The 17,924-nt window shown below is 35.7% G+C and overlaps 1 protein-coding gene across 1 annotated transcript; it reads left to right on the top strand.

Moving 5' to 3' along the window:
• Nucleotides 1-12,535: 12,535 nt before the first annotated feature.
• On the top strand, nucleotides 12,536-17,673 carry LOC106772445 (UDP-glucuronic acid decarboxylase 1). The gene is made up of 7 exons (XM_014658846.2): nucleotides 12,536-13,398; nucleotides 13,493-13,640; nucleotides 13,725-13,804; nucleotides 16,210-16,293; nucleotides 16,384-16,458; nucleotides 16,833-16,925; nucleotides 17,155-17,673. The coding sequence occupies exons 1-7, from the start codon at nucleotides 12,817-12,819 to the stop codon at nucleotides 17,362-17,364; spliced, it is 1,272 nt and encodes a 423-aa protein (XP_014514332.1). The 5' UTR covers nucleotides 12,536-12,816; the 3' UTR covers nucleotides 17,365-17,673.
• The last annotated feature ends 251 nt before the right edge of the window (nucleotides 17,674-17,924 follow it).

Below are 17,924 nucleotides of genomic sequence, written 5' to 3'. Positions count from 1 at the left end.
CCTAGCCAAGTTACAAGCCATGAAAAGCCCATGTGAATCAAACTTGCTTGTGAGTATGTTTGATTATGGTTAAATAAAAGGCAAAGTTAATTTGTGTGACATTGTGATAGAAGAGTGAAAGACACCAACACTTCACTATACGCCTTTGAGCTAAGTGATACATTTTTGAGTGCTTGAGTGATAAACGTTTGAGTGCTTATGTGAAACACTTTCGTGGTGAGGAGTAGTTCTTTGAATTTCTGATTACATCTTTGCTTGGTTGATTGATCATTATTAAGGATAGCATCTATTGAAGTATATGAGCATCACATTGATTTTGATTGAATTAAGGCATCTAAACATCTTAACTCAGATCTTTATGCTGAATTGATAAAAGTGATTTCTCTTGTCTTGGAAGGAAAAGTTTTTGAAAAATGTTGAGTCATTGTAGTGATTGTTTTGAAGAGCTGAGTTACATGTTGTTTTGCTTGAGGACAAACAAAGTTCTAGGTTTGGCGTTGTGATAACAGTTGAAATTACTGTTATCTGTGATGTAATTCTGACACTAAATGCACCCTTTTCTTCTTAGAAACTTGTTTGAACTCATGCTTTTTCATTAAGTTGCGTGAATAAGAGAGTTGAGGATGAATTTGATGATTTTATGACTAATTCCCCTTGTTTTGGCAGAGAATGAAGTAATAATGAAAGCAGAGTGATAACGGTTGAAAAAAGTTATTTTCATGCTTCATTTGAGATCAAAATACACCCTTTAAGCCTTAGAATGAGCTTAGAATCAAGCAAAACACGTAAGGTAGAGAATAAGAGAGTAAAAGTTGAATTTAGAGATATTATGCTTGTTTTGCATTGTTTTGCAGGGTTTTGATGAGAATTTGAGATGAATTGAAAGAAAGGTTGAAGATCAAACGGTTGTAGTGCAGAATAGTCAACCAGAATGCAAAAAAGTCAACCAGTCAACCAGAAAAGTCAACCAGAAAAGTCATCTAGTTGACCAAAATGCTGAAAAGTTGACTAGAGTGCAGTTGACCAGCGCCCAACGGTGAAAATGATCGCCGGGCGGTGGCGCGACTCGACAAAAGCCGTCGGGCGGTGGTGCGACTGATGGGAAACCGTCGGGCGTCAAAATATGACGTCGAGCGGTTGTCTGCTGGGCTTGGGCTCAAATTCTGTTACTTTTCTTGGTTATAAATAGCCCTAGTGCGAGTTTAGATGCATTCTTTTGATAGAAAGGGGCGGCCAGACCTAGTTTTCACTCTTTGGAGAAGATCTCTTGGATGCTTAGGCTCCTTTTTATCCAATCTAGGGTTTGTTTTTCCATTCTTCCATTATTTTTCCTCTAGTTTCACCATTGCAATGGTGAACTAAACCCTTTTGTTGTTGAGGAAGAATGTAATCGTTTGAAACTCTTATTTATTTATATGCTTGTCGTATGCTTTGATTATAATTTGTTGGGTTTCTCATCTGCGCTTAATGCTTTTATCGTTTAACTCATTCGATAATTGTTGTTTGTCTTTATTGATATGGGAACGTACGATACTGTCATGAACTGGTGGAAAATTCCTTGATTAAGCAATACCACTTAGGGATAGGGGGGTAGGACGATCAATTGTTTTTGCTTCTGTTTATCATGCATTATTAATTACTAGGGAAGGCTAGGGATAACAAGCCAGTAATTAGTAATAGGCTCTTTTCGTCGAGGGATCGAGTTAAGGGTATACTAAGAAATTTTGCATGACAATTAGATAACAAAGCGAATCAAATAAGAGGAGTAGAAAAGAGAGAGTCGATAAGATAAAATTGTAAACCTCAACAACTCCATTCATCCATAGTCTTTTTCTCGTCAAATGAATCAATTGCATTTGCATGTTTACTTTTTGTTTTTGCTTCCAAACTACAAATAAATTTTCTTTACAAGTCTTACGATTTTAGTTTACACGAAAGATAAGGCCTTCGAGTCCTTTGGAAAGAACGATATTGGGTTTACCAATTATATTACTTGATACGATCTGGTACACTTGCCAGAGTGTTAACACAGAGATGAAGTGCTAAGGACATAGAGCTCAAAAAAGCCTGAAAAAGCACCAAAAAGAGGGATTGCATGAGGCTTGGACGACTTGACTGGAAGCTTGAGCATTGAAAAATCGACGTATGTCCACCGCCTGGGTGTCCTCCTGGGGCGCTTAAGCGTCGGGTCACGAAGCCTTGGCACCCAGATTGAAGGCTCAAGCCCTACATGAGGATCGTCCACCGCCCGGTCGCCCTCCGTGGGCGCTCGAGTGTCGAGTTTCGCGGGTCAGGCCCAATTTTTGCCCTATTTCAACTCTATTGGATCGGAGCCTGTTTCTACTCTTCTCCGACTCTATTTAAAGGATCTTGACACTCTAGGTTTTGTATCTTTGGCAGAGAGCAGCGCAACAACATACTCTTTCCCCAATTCTTAGGGTTTCTCTATCTCATTCTCCTCCATTGCTCATATAGTTTCTCCATGTCTATGGGGAACTAAACTCTATTTGTTGTTGGGGGATGATGTAACCTTGTGAACTCTCATGTATTTGAATTGATTCTCAAATATATATGCTTTTTCATTAATTGTTAGAGTAATTCATCTATTTCAATGCTTGCTGTGTTTAACTCATTCATTAACATGATTTATGAATTGCATGAGCGTCGGGAGGTTCCTTACAATTCATGTTCTTGTTGAATTACTCCCAAGAGTAATATTGCTTAGGGATGAGGGTATGAGTCTTGGTTGTCTTAAAGCTCTTGATCTTCACATCTTATTACTAGGAATGCTAGGAATTGCATAAACTGGTAATTTGGGACGTGCCTATATGCCGAGGGATTGGGTTTAGGTGATTTAGTGAGTGACGTTAACATTAATGCATAAACAAGAATTCTTATGTACATGAGAGGAAACTTGGCGAAATCTAACCTCAACAACATATTCATTTCATATTAAACAACATTCGTTCATTTTTGTGCTACTCTGCTATTGATCCTTCATATTTAATTTTTGTTCTTGCATATGAAACCAATGATCTCTTTTTAATTAAGTCTTAATTAATCTTTTTATCACACAACTATCTAGCTCCGAGAGTCTTCTGGGATACGATACTTTGTCTTCCCATTTTATATTACTCGTGCGACTCGATACACTTGTCGATCTGTTCCAACAGGTATCCCTAGACGCTCCCGGTATCCTTTGATACATCGTCTAGTTTAGTTTGATGATAATGGTTGAATATAACATTATCTGTGATTCAATTTTGATACTAAATGCACCTTTTTGATTTAGAAACTTGCTTTAACTCATGTTTTTGCTTTAGTTTTGTGAATAAGAGAATTGAGGTTATGCTTAATGATTTTATCACTAAACTCCCTTTATTTTGTAGCTAATAATGTTTTTGGAAGAATGCATAGAGTTTAACCAACCACAAGGAGCGAGCAGAGCTGCATAAAAAGAGAAAAAAAAAATGCAGTGCAGAAAAATCTGCCCAAGCTGCGCCCTTTTTAGGGACCCTAAGAGCTAGTGAGTCAAGCTTGGGCGTTCTTTTAGGGGCGCTGAGCGCCAATCTCATGAAAATTCGCCTGGTTGCCCCTTCCAGAGCGTTGAGCCCCAGTTTCATGTGTCGTAGCACGCCCGGGCGCCCCACTTAGGGCACTGAGCGGCAGCGTGTTGGGCTTGGACCCGTTTTATGTTATTTTTCTTATCTATTTAAGGACTTGGACATCCTAGGGATTGTATCTCTTGATGGCTATAGCATAGAAACAAAAGTGTTTCTCCTTTGGAGGTGAATTTGGGAATGCAAGAGCTCTCCTCTTCAGTTTCTAGGGTTTTTCTATCTCTTCCATTCCATTGTGCACCTAGTTTCTGCATGACAATGGGGAACTAGACTCTATTTGTTGTTGAGGAAGATGTAACCTCTAAACTCCTATGTATTTGAATTTGATATTAATTATATATGCTTCTTTCATTAATTGTTAGGGTTTTTATCCTTCGCTCAATGCTTGCTAAGTTTAACTCATTCATGGGATGATGTATGATTTGCATGAGTATCGAGAGATATCTTATAATTCAGGATCTGGAGAATTTCTCCCAAAAGCAGTATTGCTTAGGGATGGGGATATGAGTTTTCGTTGTCTTATGCTTCTATTCGTAATGCAGTTAGGGATGCAAGGGATTGTGGTCTAGTAATTAAGGATAGGCTTTCTGCGCCGAGGGATCGGGTTTTAAGTAAGTTAGAAAGTGACATTGACATTAATGAAGAAAATGAATTCTTATATGCATGAGAGTAATTAGGTGAAATCTAAACCCCAACTACATATTCATCCCATATTATCAACTTGATTCATTCATTCTAGTGTTTAGCCTCAATTGATCAAATTGCATTCATGTTTATTTTTCTGCACTTTGTATTCAAAACCCCCAAAATATTGTTCTTAAAGTCTTAATTAGTTAAGCAATTACATGATTGTTGAATGTCGTGAGTCTCTTGGGAAATGATACTTGGTATTACCATTTTATATTACTTGATACGATTAAGCACACTTGTTGAAGTCTTAACAACTTTTTAGTGTCATTGTCGGGGACTTGTGGTTTAACTATTCTATTTTATAATGGAAGAAGGCTTCAACTGATTCTGGTGCTGGAAGAATGAACCAGCTCGTCTTCTTGGAAGAATGAACGCAACAAAATTATGATGATGATTGGAGGACGCAGAAATGTGTGGAAACCACTCTGAAGAGGTGTTCGGTGGCTGGAATGGAGAAGATGTAATGATTCGATGATGAAGATAAGGATGAAGCAATGGTTGGTGATGGAGAAATTGAAGCACACTTTCAAATGGTGGTGTTGTGTGAATTGGGAAAAGAAATGGAGGCAGAGAATTGGTGCTGAAATGTGATGCGTATGGGTGGATATATGCTAGGAATGGAAGCCTAGCTAGGGAGAAAGGCTAGAGGAAACTCTCAAGCTCTCTCTCGGTGACCTTCAACAAGAAGAATGTTCTGGAAAAAATCAACAAAAATCATTTCTTCATTTAAATCAAAGGTGCTAACAATTTGGAGAAGAGTGGGATTTATAATAGCACCCAAGCTCTCTCACGTGAATACAAACAATGCTGATGATCAGCAGCATGGAATGGAGTAGTTGCCACGTGTTGGAGGTGTGGGAAGCGTGCAACAAGGCCTGGGCTGTCAGCTGAAGGCGTCACATGTAAGGTGCAGTTTCAGTCGCTAGGCTTAAACCCTCTTCCGCTGGGCTTCCTAGAGTAGCTTGCTAGTCAACTGTATAATGCACCCAAGTGGAGATTTGATTCTCCACTCCTGACATTTCCTTGCTTCTTGATTCATCAAGCTTCTTGGCTAGATCCATAATTTCCTAGCTTTATTAAACCCTACAAAACAAATACAAATATATTAAAGAAAATCCTTCTAAGACTTAGAGAAAGTTAAGAAAAAGTCTTTCTTTACTTCCCTTTCTTAGGCTTACCTTTAGTTAGTACTTCTTTGAATGGAATGCCCTAAATGGGTTTCCATCACTCGTGGTTTAACTATTCTATTTGTGTGATTCTTGATAACGGTCTAAAAACCGTTATTTTCATGCTTAAATTTGATAGTAAAACACACCCTTTATGGCTGAGAATGAGGTTTAAATCCAGTAAAACACTTAGTTGAGTCTCTTGAGAGTCCAAAAGTTGGTTTTAGAGATATTATGTTTGTTTTACATTGTTTTGCAGGGTTTTTAGATGAATTAAATATGGAAGTGAAGTAAGGTGGACTTAGACCCACGAAAGAAGGAGAAAAATGATGAAAAGAAGGGTCAAGTGAGCCGCTAAGCGCCAGAATGATCCGCTGAGCGCTTAGAGCGATTAAAGGGAAACTGCTCAGCGGCAAAACTAACCGTTGAGCGATAAACTTAGGTGCCTAGGCGGTTGTCTGTTTTTATTAGCTAGATTCTGTAATCTTTCTGTTATCTTTTTGGGCTTATATATAGCCCCAGTGCGAATTAGGAGGGGATTCTTTTGGCAGAGAGAAACATCCAGAGCTATTCCACACACCTTGGAGGAGGTTCCTTGGATGCTTAGGCTCCAATCTACCAAGTTTAGGGTTATTTCTTCCACTCTTTCATCATATTTCATCTAGTTTCACCATGATTATGGTGAACTAAACCCTTTGTTGTTGGGGAACAATGTAATCTTTTGAAACTCTCATATATTCAAATTCTTATTTATTTCATATTCTTGTCATATACTTATTTATCAATTGTTGGGTTCTCATCTTTGCTTTAATGCTTTTATTGTTTAACTCATTCATTAAAAGTTGTTTGTCTTTATCGATATGGGGACGTATAGTAATGTCATGAACTGGTGAGAAATTCCTTGATTATGCTAATACCGCCTAGGGATAGCGGTAGGACGGTCAATTGTATTTGCTTCCGATTGCATTGCATTATTGGTTACTAGGGGAGGCTAGGGATAGCAAGCCGGTAATTAATAATAGGCTTTTTTCACCAAGGGATTGAGTTAAGGGTAGACTAGAAAGTTTGCATGACAATTAGATAAATAAGTGAAGTAAATAAGAAGAGTAGATATATGAGAGTGGATAAGATGAAATTGTAAACCCCAACAACACCATTCATCCATAGTTTCTTAAAACCAATTGAATCAACTGCATTTGCATGTTTATTTTTGTTCTTTGCATATAACCACCGAATTAATTATTTTCTCAAGTCTTACACGATTTGTTTACATGAAAAGTAAGGCCTAAGAGTCCTTTGGGAAGAACGATATTGGGTTTACCAATTATATTACTTGATAATGATCTGGTACACTTGCCAGTGGCTTAACAATTATTAACCGGTTAGACTTTATCTTTCTTTAAAAAAAATTGATCTTTGTTTATTATTATTTTTTTTGGGCTAATTGGGTGCTCTAGTGTAGCGTTCTTTAGTGTGTGCATGATAAAATCCTTAGGAGCACAAGGTCATCAATATTCTTTTTAAGGTCTGGAAATAGTAGACAAAGAAGGAAGATAATGAAGAAGGGAGATAATGAAGAGAAGCTAGTTCATCAAGACTCTGTGCATGAAGATGAGAAACTCAAACCTGGCAAACTAGTGAGATACAAGAATAGGTTGTGGGTGATTAAAGATATTAAAGAGAATGGAGTTTTTGAGATGGAGGCTCCTTATTCAAGGAGAGTAAAAATGGTGACTAGGAAGCTGCTGAAGATATGTTGGTGTGATGAAAGCAAGAGGAACACCAACATCAGAAATATGGATTGAGCTTAATGGTGTCAAGCTAATGACATTAAACAAGCGCTTAATGAGAGGCAACCTAGAGTTTGAATTTTTTTTTTATTATTTGATTTAGTTGTGTGGTGTGGATTTGACTTTGTTTTGCAGTAATGACAATATCTACTGACATATGTTGCACAACATCTACTAAGGGGTGTTAGAAGGATTCATATGACAACATCTACTGATGGATGTTGCTACGATGAAGACTTATATGGTAGCATTTACTGATGGATACTACTAAACATTTACGGATGGATGCTATGATGAGCAATATTCAGATGAGAGCAACTACTGATGGATGCTACTGAGAGCATCTACTAATGGATGTTATGTGATTAAGCATCTACTGATGGACGCCAATGAAGATGAGAAAGATTAACATCTACCGAGGGAACTATGTGATTAGACATCTATTGATGGATACTAATAGAACAGGATTTATTTTGCTTTACTTTTATGCTTATTTGAATTTTGTTTGTTTTGTTTTTCTTTTAGTAAGCTATGTACATGGTTGAAAGAATAACTATGCAATGGTTGGTATTGTGTGATGAACTATTTTGTGATCAATAATATTGTCTTGTGTTGCTCTATAGTCTTGAAATGCATGGTTGAGTTAATGTTTGAATTATCTATTAAGCACAAATAGTGGTTGCTCATAATTGTTTAAAACAGATGCATGGTTTCAATTGTGATTGATATGCTTGGCAGGAGGTATATTAAAAATTGGGAACATGAGTTAAGTTGTGAGAGATTGGGCTCTAGAGTTAGTATTGATTGAATGTTATTGCTTTGGAATCATGGTTGATTTTGCCTAAGTTTTTCTGTTGAACTATTTGCTTGCATGTGTCAAATGATCAAGGTCATCTGTTCTTATCCCTTAAGCCAATGCAATTTTTGAACCCAATAAAAGAACAATGATTGTTCTACCCTTTGAACCTTAAAACTAAATTTGTGAAAAAAAAAATCCCTTTTGAAATCTTTACCTTGAGTTGAGTTGAGAATATTTGTATAGTATGGAGAAAGGTTCAAGTTTGGGGTTGTTGGGAAATTAGAAAGAATTGTGAAAATAAAAAGAAAAAGCATTGAGCAAAAAGCAAAAAAAAAATATAAAAAAGAAGAAAAGAAAGAAAAAGAAAGAAAAACTCAATGAATGGAAAGTTGGGATTAAGTTGAGAATGGTTTCATGTATTACAAGTTAACATTCTGCTTGGTTGTTGATCACTTATCAGGTTTTTGCATCTGTTGTATGTTCTTTGATTGTGTGAGCACCATAATTGAAGCTTAATTGGCTAAGACATCATTATTTCTTGAGTGATCTTTCTATAATGAGCATACATGAGCGATTTACTTATCTTAGAGAAAAATGCTTTTTGATGTGCTAAACCATTGTAGTATATATTTTATGTAAGCCAAGTTACAATTTTGCTTGAGGACAAGCAAAGTTTCAAGTTTAGGGTTGTGATAACGGTTAAATATATTGTTATCTATGATTGTATTTTGATACTAAATGCACCTTTTTTTATTTAGAAACTTACTTTAACTCATGTTTTTGCTTTAGTTTTTTGAATAAGAGAATTGAGGTTATGCTTAATGATTTTATTGCTAAATTCCTTTTATTTTGTAGCTAATAATGTGTTTGGAAGAATCTCCAATAATGGATAGAGCTTAACCAACCACAAGGAGTGAGCAGAGCTGCAGAAAAAGAGAAAAAAAAATGCAGTGCAGAAAAATCCACCCAAGTTGAGCGCCCCTCTTAGGGTCCCTAAGAGCCAGTCAGTTAAGCCTGGGCGCCCTTTTAGGGGCTCTAAGCGCCAGTCTCGCGCAAATTCGCTTGGTTGCCCCTTCTAGGGCACTAAGCGCCAGTCTCATGTGCCGTAACACGCCCTGGCGCCCCACTTAGGGCGCTGAGCGCCAACGTGTTGGGCTTGGACCCGTTTTCTGTTACTTTTCTGATTTATTTAAGGACTTGGACATCCTAGGGATTGTATCTCGTGATGGCTTGAGAACAGAAACAGACATATTGCTCTTTTGGAGGAAAATTTAGGGATGCGGGAGCTCTCCTCTTCAGTTTCTAGGGTTTTTCTATCTCTTCCATTCCATTGTACACCTAGTTTATCTATGACAATGGGGAACTAGACTCTATTTGTTGTTGAGGAAGATGTAACCTCTATAATCTTATGTATTTGAATTTGATCTTAATTATATATTCTTGTTTCATTAATTTGTTAGGGTTTTTCTCCTTCGCTCAATGCTTCCTAAACTCATTCATGCCATGATGTATGATTTGCATGAGTATTGGGAGATATCTTACAATTCAGGATTTGGAGAATTTCTCCAAAAAGCAGTATTGCTCAGGGATTTGGGTATGAGTTTTGGTTGTCTTAAGCTTCTACTCGCAATGCAACATTAATTATTAGGGATGCAAGGGATTGTGGTCTAGTAAATAAGGATAGACTTTCTTCGTCGACGGATTGGGTTTGAAGTAATTTAGAAAGTGACATTGACATTAATGAAGAAGATGAATTCTTATATGCATAAGAGTAATTGGGTGAAATCTAAACCCCAACAACATATTCATCCCATATTATCAACTTCATCCATTCATTCTAGTGTTTAGCCTCANTNGATCAAATTGCATTCATGTTTATTTTTCTGCACTTTGTATTCAAAATCCCTAAAATATTGTTCTTAAAGTCTTAATTAGTTAAGCAATTACATGATTGTTTAGTGGTTTGAGTCTATTGGAAAACGATACTTGGTCTTACCATTTTATATTACTTGATACGATTCAATACACTTGCTGAAGTCTTAACATTTGACCCACTCCTGGTTGTGGTTGTCCAATAGTAACCACCTTTACTGTGACCTTAATCGAGTTTAACCTACTCCTGGTTGTCCCTATCAACCTAATAACCACCTATTACTGTGACCTCGACTGAGTTTCACCCGCTCCTGGTTAAGTGATATTCTTCAGCAATTTTGGTATCCTTAGTTAGCGAATAACTCATGTTACCCTAGACTAGTTGAGTTTCACCCGCTCCTGGTTTCCATTACACAATCCTGGTCTGCCTAATAATCCTTAACTCGCTTGAGTTAAATAATAAGTGTTTTAATTCTCTTCAGATTTTAGATTTAATGTTCTTATATATTGTTTAGTGTTTTGACTATTTTTACTCTATAACTCTGTTCAAGACTTCTTTGTTTAAATGTTGTTTGTTTAAACTTCAAAACCAAAGATGTTGTAGATGAGTTTGTCTTATCTCAACAAGGTCACTAAAGGCTAAAACATCTCATGTGGTCTCCTCTAGCCACATTCCTCTAGAGTTGGCCTAACCTCTCTAAGAGTATTATCAAACACCACCCCACCACCATCCAACCACCAAGGTCGTGGGCCTTCTTCCCCACATCCCATTAAATTTCGCACCACCTCACCATTTTTCACCATCATAATAACTTCTCTTCTAGCTTTGGCCCAACCTAGCTAACGAGATTACTATCAACTCTTTAGTCGAGTCTAATAATAAAAATTAGATGAACCTATTAATACATAATTTAGATGAGTCCATTAGTACACATTAAACAACTATTTATTCACTAATTAAATGAGTCTTGTAATATACATTTGAGAATTTTTTTCATAAACGTAAATATACAAGTCTAACTATACACATTAAAAGATTTTATCCATACTGATTAGATGAATTTAACAGAAAACCTTAGACGAGTTAATCCTTAAATTTATTAGATTGGAATACATAAAAAATAACTAAGTTCATATACTGATTAGATTAGTCTAGCAACACGCATTAGACGAGTTTATCCATACATTGATTAAACGAGTCTTATACTATATATTAGAAGAGTTTGTCCTTACACTAATTAGATGAGTATAGTAAAAAACATTAGACAAGTCATTCCCAACATTGATTAAATGACTCTAGGAATACACATTAAAAGCCTTTGTCCATACACTTACTAGATGAGCCTAACAACACACATTAGACGAGTCATGCCATACATTGCATTAGACGAGTTTGTCCATATACTTATTAAATGAGTCTATCAATATATATTAAACAAGTTTGTCCATACATAAATTAGTCAAGTTTTTAATACACATTAGACGAGTTTGTACAAATATTGGAATACACATTTGATGACTCTGTCCGTACACTAATTAAACGAGTCTAGCAATGCACATTAGATGAATCTGTCTATGCATTATATATATGAGTCTAGTAATACACATTAGGCGAGTTTTTCATTCATTGATTAGACGAGTTTTGCAATATACAATATATGAGTCTATTCGTACATTAATTAGACGAGTCCCTCAATATACATTAGACAAGTTTTTCCATTAACTTATTTGACGAGTCTTGCAATACACATTGGATGAATTTGTTTATACACTAATCAAACGAGTGTAGCAATATACACTGATGAGTTTGTTTATAACTAATTAGAGATATTCACTAATACATATTTGATAAGTTTATGGATACATTAATTAAACAAGTCTAACACGACACTAATTAAACAAATATAACGATATATATTAAATAAATATGTCCTTGATTAAGTAGATTTATCCAAATAAATTAGTTCATTCATAAAAATACACTCAGTTTAATTATTATTATAAAGTTTACGATCCACTCATAAATCCATATCTTAAAAATTTAACTTATAATAACAAAATATCAACTTGTCCGGTATGTACATCCACCTCTGAGAGATAATGATGCATCAACTAAATTACTATTATATATTCTACTACACACAAATATATTTATAGCTATATATATCACTTATATTTCAATAATCTTCATGTTATTAGTTATTTTTTTATATTATTAACCCTTTTATTCCGATATTATGTTTACAGATTATAAACCATTATTATACATACATGATCCAAATAAATATTTTATTCAAATATAATAATAATTATATTATTTATTTTCTAATAAAAAATGTTAAATATAAGAAAAAAAAAACCAACCCATGCACGGTCTGGAAATAGTTTAACAATAAAGTTAAGAACAATTAATAGTTTAACAATAAAGTTAAGAAGAATTTAATGTCACTTTGATTCCATGTAAAGTTAATTTAGCAAACAAAAAGTTTAAGCAAAGGTATTGAGAAAAATGTAAACCATTAATTTGTGATAAAATTTAAAAGAAATTAGAACTGAGGAAAGAAAGCGGTTAATTTAAATGCGGAAGAAAAAAAGAAAATTATGGTGAGAGAGGCATTCACGTAGGAGTTGGCACACATCGATTGTAATATAGAAAAAGTGGCATCCATGGCGAGGGCAGAGTACCTTCAATTCCACGCTTTCTGATAAGTGTTCGTGTTCCATCCCTATAACAACACTCTGCATTCATTTGCATTGTGTATCATAAAAGGCAAAAAAAAAAAAATAGATCGTGTGAAGAAAAAAAAAGGGAGAAAGAAAATTCTGTTTGGCAAGGTCAAAAACACGCGGTAGCGTTGCGTTTTGTTTTTAACCGTAAGATGAAACAGCTTCACAAGCAACCCAGTCTGAATCACAGAAGGGAGGAAGAGATGGGGAGCAGTGAGACCTCACCCTACTCCCCCAAATCCATCAAGCACACCAGATCCCTCCCCAGATCCATCAACTATCTCCTCAGAGAGCAGCGTCTTTTGTTCATCCTCGTCGGGATTCTCATCGGCTCCACGTTTTTCATCATCCAGCCCACGCTCTCCCGCTTAGGCCCACCCGAGTCCCATAACTTCCTTCCCCGCTCTGGCCTCACTCGATTATCCGGGCCCCACACGGGCCGGGTCCCCGTCGGGATCACCGGCCGAAGGCCGCGGATCGTCGTCACCGGCGGCGCGGGCTTCGTCGGGAGCCACCTCGTCGACAAGCTCATCGCGCGTGGGGACGATGTCATCGTCATTGACAATTTCTTCACCGGGAGAAAGGAGAACCTGGTGCACCTCTTCGGCAACCCTAGGTTCGAGCTAATTCGCCATGACGTCGTTGAACCGATTCTCCTCGAGGTGGATCAGATCTACCACCTCGCGTGTCCCGCTTCGCCGGTGCATTACAAGTACAACCCCGTCAAGACCATCATATCCTTCTAATTTCTAACTGACTCCCCCTTTTTTCAACTCTCTTTTAAATATTGCTTTATTTGAATTTTGTTATACTTAATTGTTGGTTTACAAGACGAATGTGATGGGGACGCTTAACATGTTGGGCCTTGCGAAGAGAATTGGGGCTAGGTTTCTGCTTACTAGCACCAGTGAGGTCTACGGTGATCCGCTGGAGCATCCTCAGAAGGAGACTTACTGGGGAAATGTCAATCCAATAGGTGAGTGAGCGAGTGAGTGAATGCACCAAGCTTTTATGTTTTAACATAATCTTTCAATTTTGTGGTTTCCTTTGGCGAATTTAGGTGAGAGGAGTTGTTACGATGAAGGGAAGCGGACTGCGGAGACTTTGGCCATGGATTATCATCGAGGTGCTGGCGTTGAGGTAGTTTATGTGTTTGTTGAATTCATTGAATACTTTGAATTATTTATTTTTGATGTGTTATTCTATGTTGTTGGATGATAAGTTTAGTGTGATGTATTATATCTGTATTGTATGATGTGTTGTTTTAACTTGAGAAAAGGATCACATGTGGTTTATTTCCCTTCCATATTTTTCTTTTATTAATTTTACTTGTCATGTTAAGTTATTTAGATTGTTTGTTTGCTAGTCTTATACACTGGAAATTGTATCATACTGTAGTGTTCAGCCCTGACATTACTGAACATATTAAACTTCCGCCCATGTATATATATTATTTTCTGTAACCTTTTCTAATCAGAAGTGTAACTTGTACACGTTTATCAGTAGCTAAATGTTGAAGATTCAGTATCCCTCTCTTATCAGAGAGCAGCTGACTGTCTGAATGTTTGCAAGGAAACCAGTTCTAATTTCATTCATAGAGGAAGCATTAATCAAACTTGTGGACGATTATTAGAGAAATAAAGACCGTGGAGAGTCTCATTTTTGCTGATAAATAATTAGTGAAGTTCCTAGAATAAATAAATAAATTGATAATTTTTCTTTGTCGAGAATTTAGATGCAAAAATCAGGCATATATAATGTGATATCTATTGCTGGAAGTGATAGTAACTTCCATGAGAAAGGAGAAAAAGTTCTTCCTATAGGATGAGTTGGTTAAATACATATTCCACTTTGCTAATGTTGGATTCTGATTAAGAATCTGAAATAGGTTTTTGCTGCTACATTTTTCAACCGAATACCTATATGTTTTGGGTCATTCGTCCTTTACTTAAGCACCTCTTTTATTTTTTGTTGCTACATCTCTTACCTATTTATTTTAAAACTCATTGAAAACAGGTGCAGTTAATTTTTCTGTTGCAGTGGTATATCCTGAATGTTCTTTCAACTAGAGTTGCCAAATTTTAATTTTGGATATAAACCAGATAGTCAGCCTAGGTTTGACAGGTAGATATGCTGTTAGTTATGACATCACTTTACGTTCTTCTATAAACCAGGACAAAACATGGTTATTCAGGCTAATTAGTACAATATGATTCTGTGTAGCCCAGTAGAGCAGCAGCTGCCTACTGGAGGAAAGTATAGCATCTTTGCATTGCACAAATTTTGCCCAAATAGCAGCCAACCAAATAGTGGAGGATGGCACAACTATTCCCTGTCCTATCCTAAACCTGGGATGTTCATGTTTGTGGGTAAACTTGTTAAACAATTACCGAAATAGGAATATTTCGAAAACATTAGTAGTATCAGTAAATTGTGTTTTGAAACTAGAATTCTAATTGAGAAAATCTTGTCTTAGATACAACTTACCTGTTTTGGTAAGTATATTTAAAATTTGGTCGGTTCAGTCAATTTTTTATTTACCCAAAAATGAAAAAATTCTTCTAAACCTTTTTGTTTCTGCAAAACTCTCATATTTTTCCCAACCCATCACTTTACTGGCCAAGCTTACCTCCAACCTTTGTTTTGTAGCTCTAAAGACAGAGTAGAGATTACAGGCCTCAGCTCCTGCAACATAGCATGGCATACATGATATGTCTTTATTTATATGTTGTGTTTTCCATACTTTGCTGTCAGATATTTTTTTTTTCCTACAAATTCCATCGTTTTCCTTTTTCTTTGAACTTCATTCCTGCCTTCTTATTTCTCTCATTGTTAATTATAGCTCCAGCTAGTAGTAATTGTGTGTTTGATTGTGACTTTTTATTTGATTAATATTCCTACAATAATTGTTTTCCGTTTTGTATAATCTCAATTTTTTCCTTTTTGTGTCTCACCCTCAGCCACATCACATATCGTATTGCACATCTCTCTGTTTTCTTCCTCTCTCCCCTTTCTGTGCGTGATATTATTGTTTCAGACTTCGATGTACTTGATTATAAATTATGGATTTATCTTTAATTTTGGATGGTTCCCTATGCTTAAACATTTATTGGGGTATGGTATATAGATTCTAAATTATTTAGCTTGTATTTATAATAAAATGACCATCCCACTATTTGCTATCCTGCTTTAGTGCTTTTGGATCAGTTGTTTTGCTACTATTTGGGACTGATTACTATAACACAAAATAGTAGATTCAGATAAATTCTTGTGTGCGCAAGTGCACGTACTAAAACAAACCTTTTTAATTCTAAACTATTGGTTGCTGGCAATATGTGTTCCATGACATCTTTTGAGATGGATCACGTTTTGTTTATATGTAGGTTTTGATAGACTTTTAATTCAACGCATGACTTTATATGCGTAAAAAAGATTTTATTCAGAGAAAATTATTATTTAATCCTATACAAGAGAATTTTAAACTACCTATGGTAAATTCTGCAAATTACATGTTATTGAGACAGATCTGGTTTTGTGTTTTACAGGTTCGTATTGCCCGAATTTTCAATACATATGGACCCCGGATGTGTTTGGACGATGGTCGTGTCGTTAGCAATTTTGTTGCACAGGTTTGACTTTCTTTTCTTTATTTTTAAATTATTTTGAAGTTGTTTTCTTATACTATTCATTTTTATTTATTTGTTCACTTATTTTTGCAGGCTATTCGTAAGCAACCATTGACTGTATATGGTGATGGGAAGCAAACAAGAAGTTTCCAATATGTCTCTGATTTGGTATATAACTAACATGTCTTTTTTTATAATTATTTTGGAAAGTATATTTCACTGAATCCTTCGTCTTTGGATTATAAACAGATTTTAAATAATGAGATAAGATATATATTTGAGTTTTTTATTTTTAATTTATTTTTATTTTTATTTTTTTATCTGGGGAATGGGATTGGGCGCAGGGGTGTGTGAAGCTTGTATTTTCAAATTGTAACTCTTTAGTTTAAAATAAAACACACAACTAGCTTTGTTCGACCTGATTTAAAATAGGACAAGTTAGAATTTAAGAATGAAGGATTTGTTATGTCTGCATTTTGATATGAATTGGTGAGAAATCGTCATGATGCAATGGTAAAATAAGTTTCTTTTCCAACCCACAGGTTAATGGGCTGGTGGCTTTAATGGAAGGTGAACACGTGGGACCTTTCAACCTGGGTAACCCAGGGGAGTTTACCATGTTAGAGCTTGCAGAGGTAGCTTAAGTCTTCTTTTCTTCTCATTTCATTTCTTCCTTGTTATGCCTTTTCTTATTTCCGTCAGAAGATGGTGTGGGGCATCTGCATTTTATTTTTATTCACTCCTTAATGAATAGCCTAACATATAGCAAATTAGTTGTGGCGTTCACACTTTTGGTGAGTGAAGTGAGATTGAAATGACTTTATTATGGATATTTATCATTGTCATGATTTTATAAACACGTAGGTTGTTAAGGAAACAATTGATTCCAGTGCTACAATAGAATACAAGCCAAACACTGCTGATGATCCACATATGAGGAAACCAGATATTAGCAAAGCGAAGGAACTGCTGAACTGGGAGCCAAAAGTCCCACTTAGAGAAGGGTTGCCTCTCATGGTTAATGATTTCCGAAATCGGATTCTGAACGAAGACGAAGGTAAAGGGATGAAATAAGCACAATAGCAAAACCTGTATGTATATGGAGATGAGCATGTCTCCTGTTCATTTTTTGTTCACATATGCGGTTGTCAGCATCAACAGAAAATTCTGGTAGCACGTCACTTTCGGAAGAAAATATCTCTGCTGACCTACATTTAATCATTTATGCTTTCTTAGCACATAATTCATGTATTTTTTAAATTTGAAAGATTTTTTTTTATTAGTTTTCTTCTCTATTGTATCGATAAAAGTTGTAGTATTTGATATTTGGATTCTGGTATCACGTTTTAAAGAAAATGGTGAATATTTTCTCTTTTACTGCTATTAATACCGCTCCATTTTATCAAAACTGACTGTCCAACTTACATTTATGATTGTTGAGAAGACAATATATATTTGTTATATAATACTAGTTGGGATAAGTTATCAATTTAGTCCCAAGAAAAAAAATTTACTTTTTAATTATACACGAAAGTTATCATTTCTATGTATACAATATTTTAAATCTCGCTTAGGGGTTAATAATTAATCTAAGTATAATGATGACTAAAAATGTAAAATTTTATTTAATAGAT

This window comes from Vigna radiata, chromosome 8, assembly GCF_000741045.1.
Source record: "Vigna radiata var. radiata cultivar VC1973A chromosome 8, Vradiata_ver6, whole genome shotgun sequence".
NCBI classification, from domain to species: Eukaryota; Viridiplantae; Streptophyta; class Magnoliopsida; order Fabales; family Fabaceae; genus Vigna; species Vigna radiata.
This window is presented reverse-complemented; position numbering and strand designations above follow the sequence as displayed.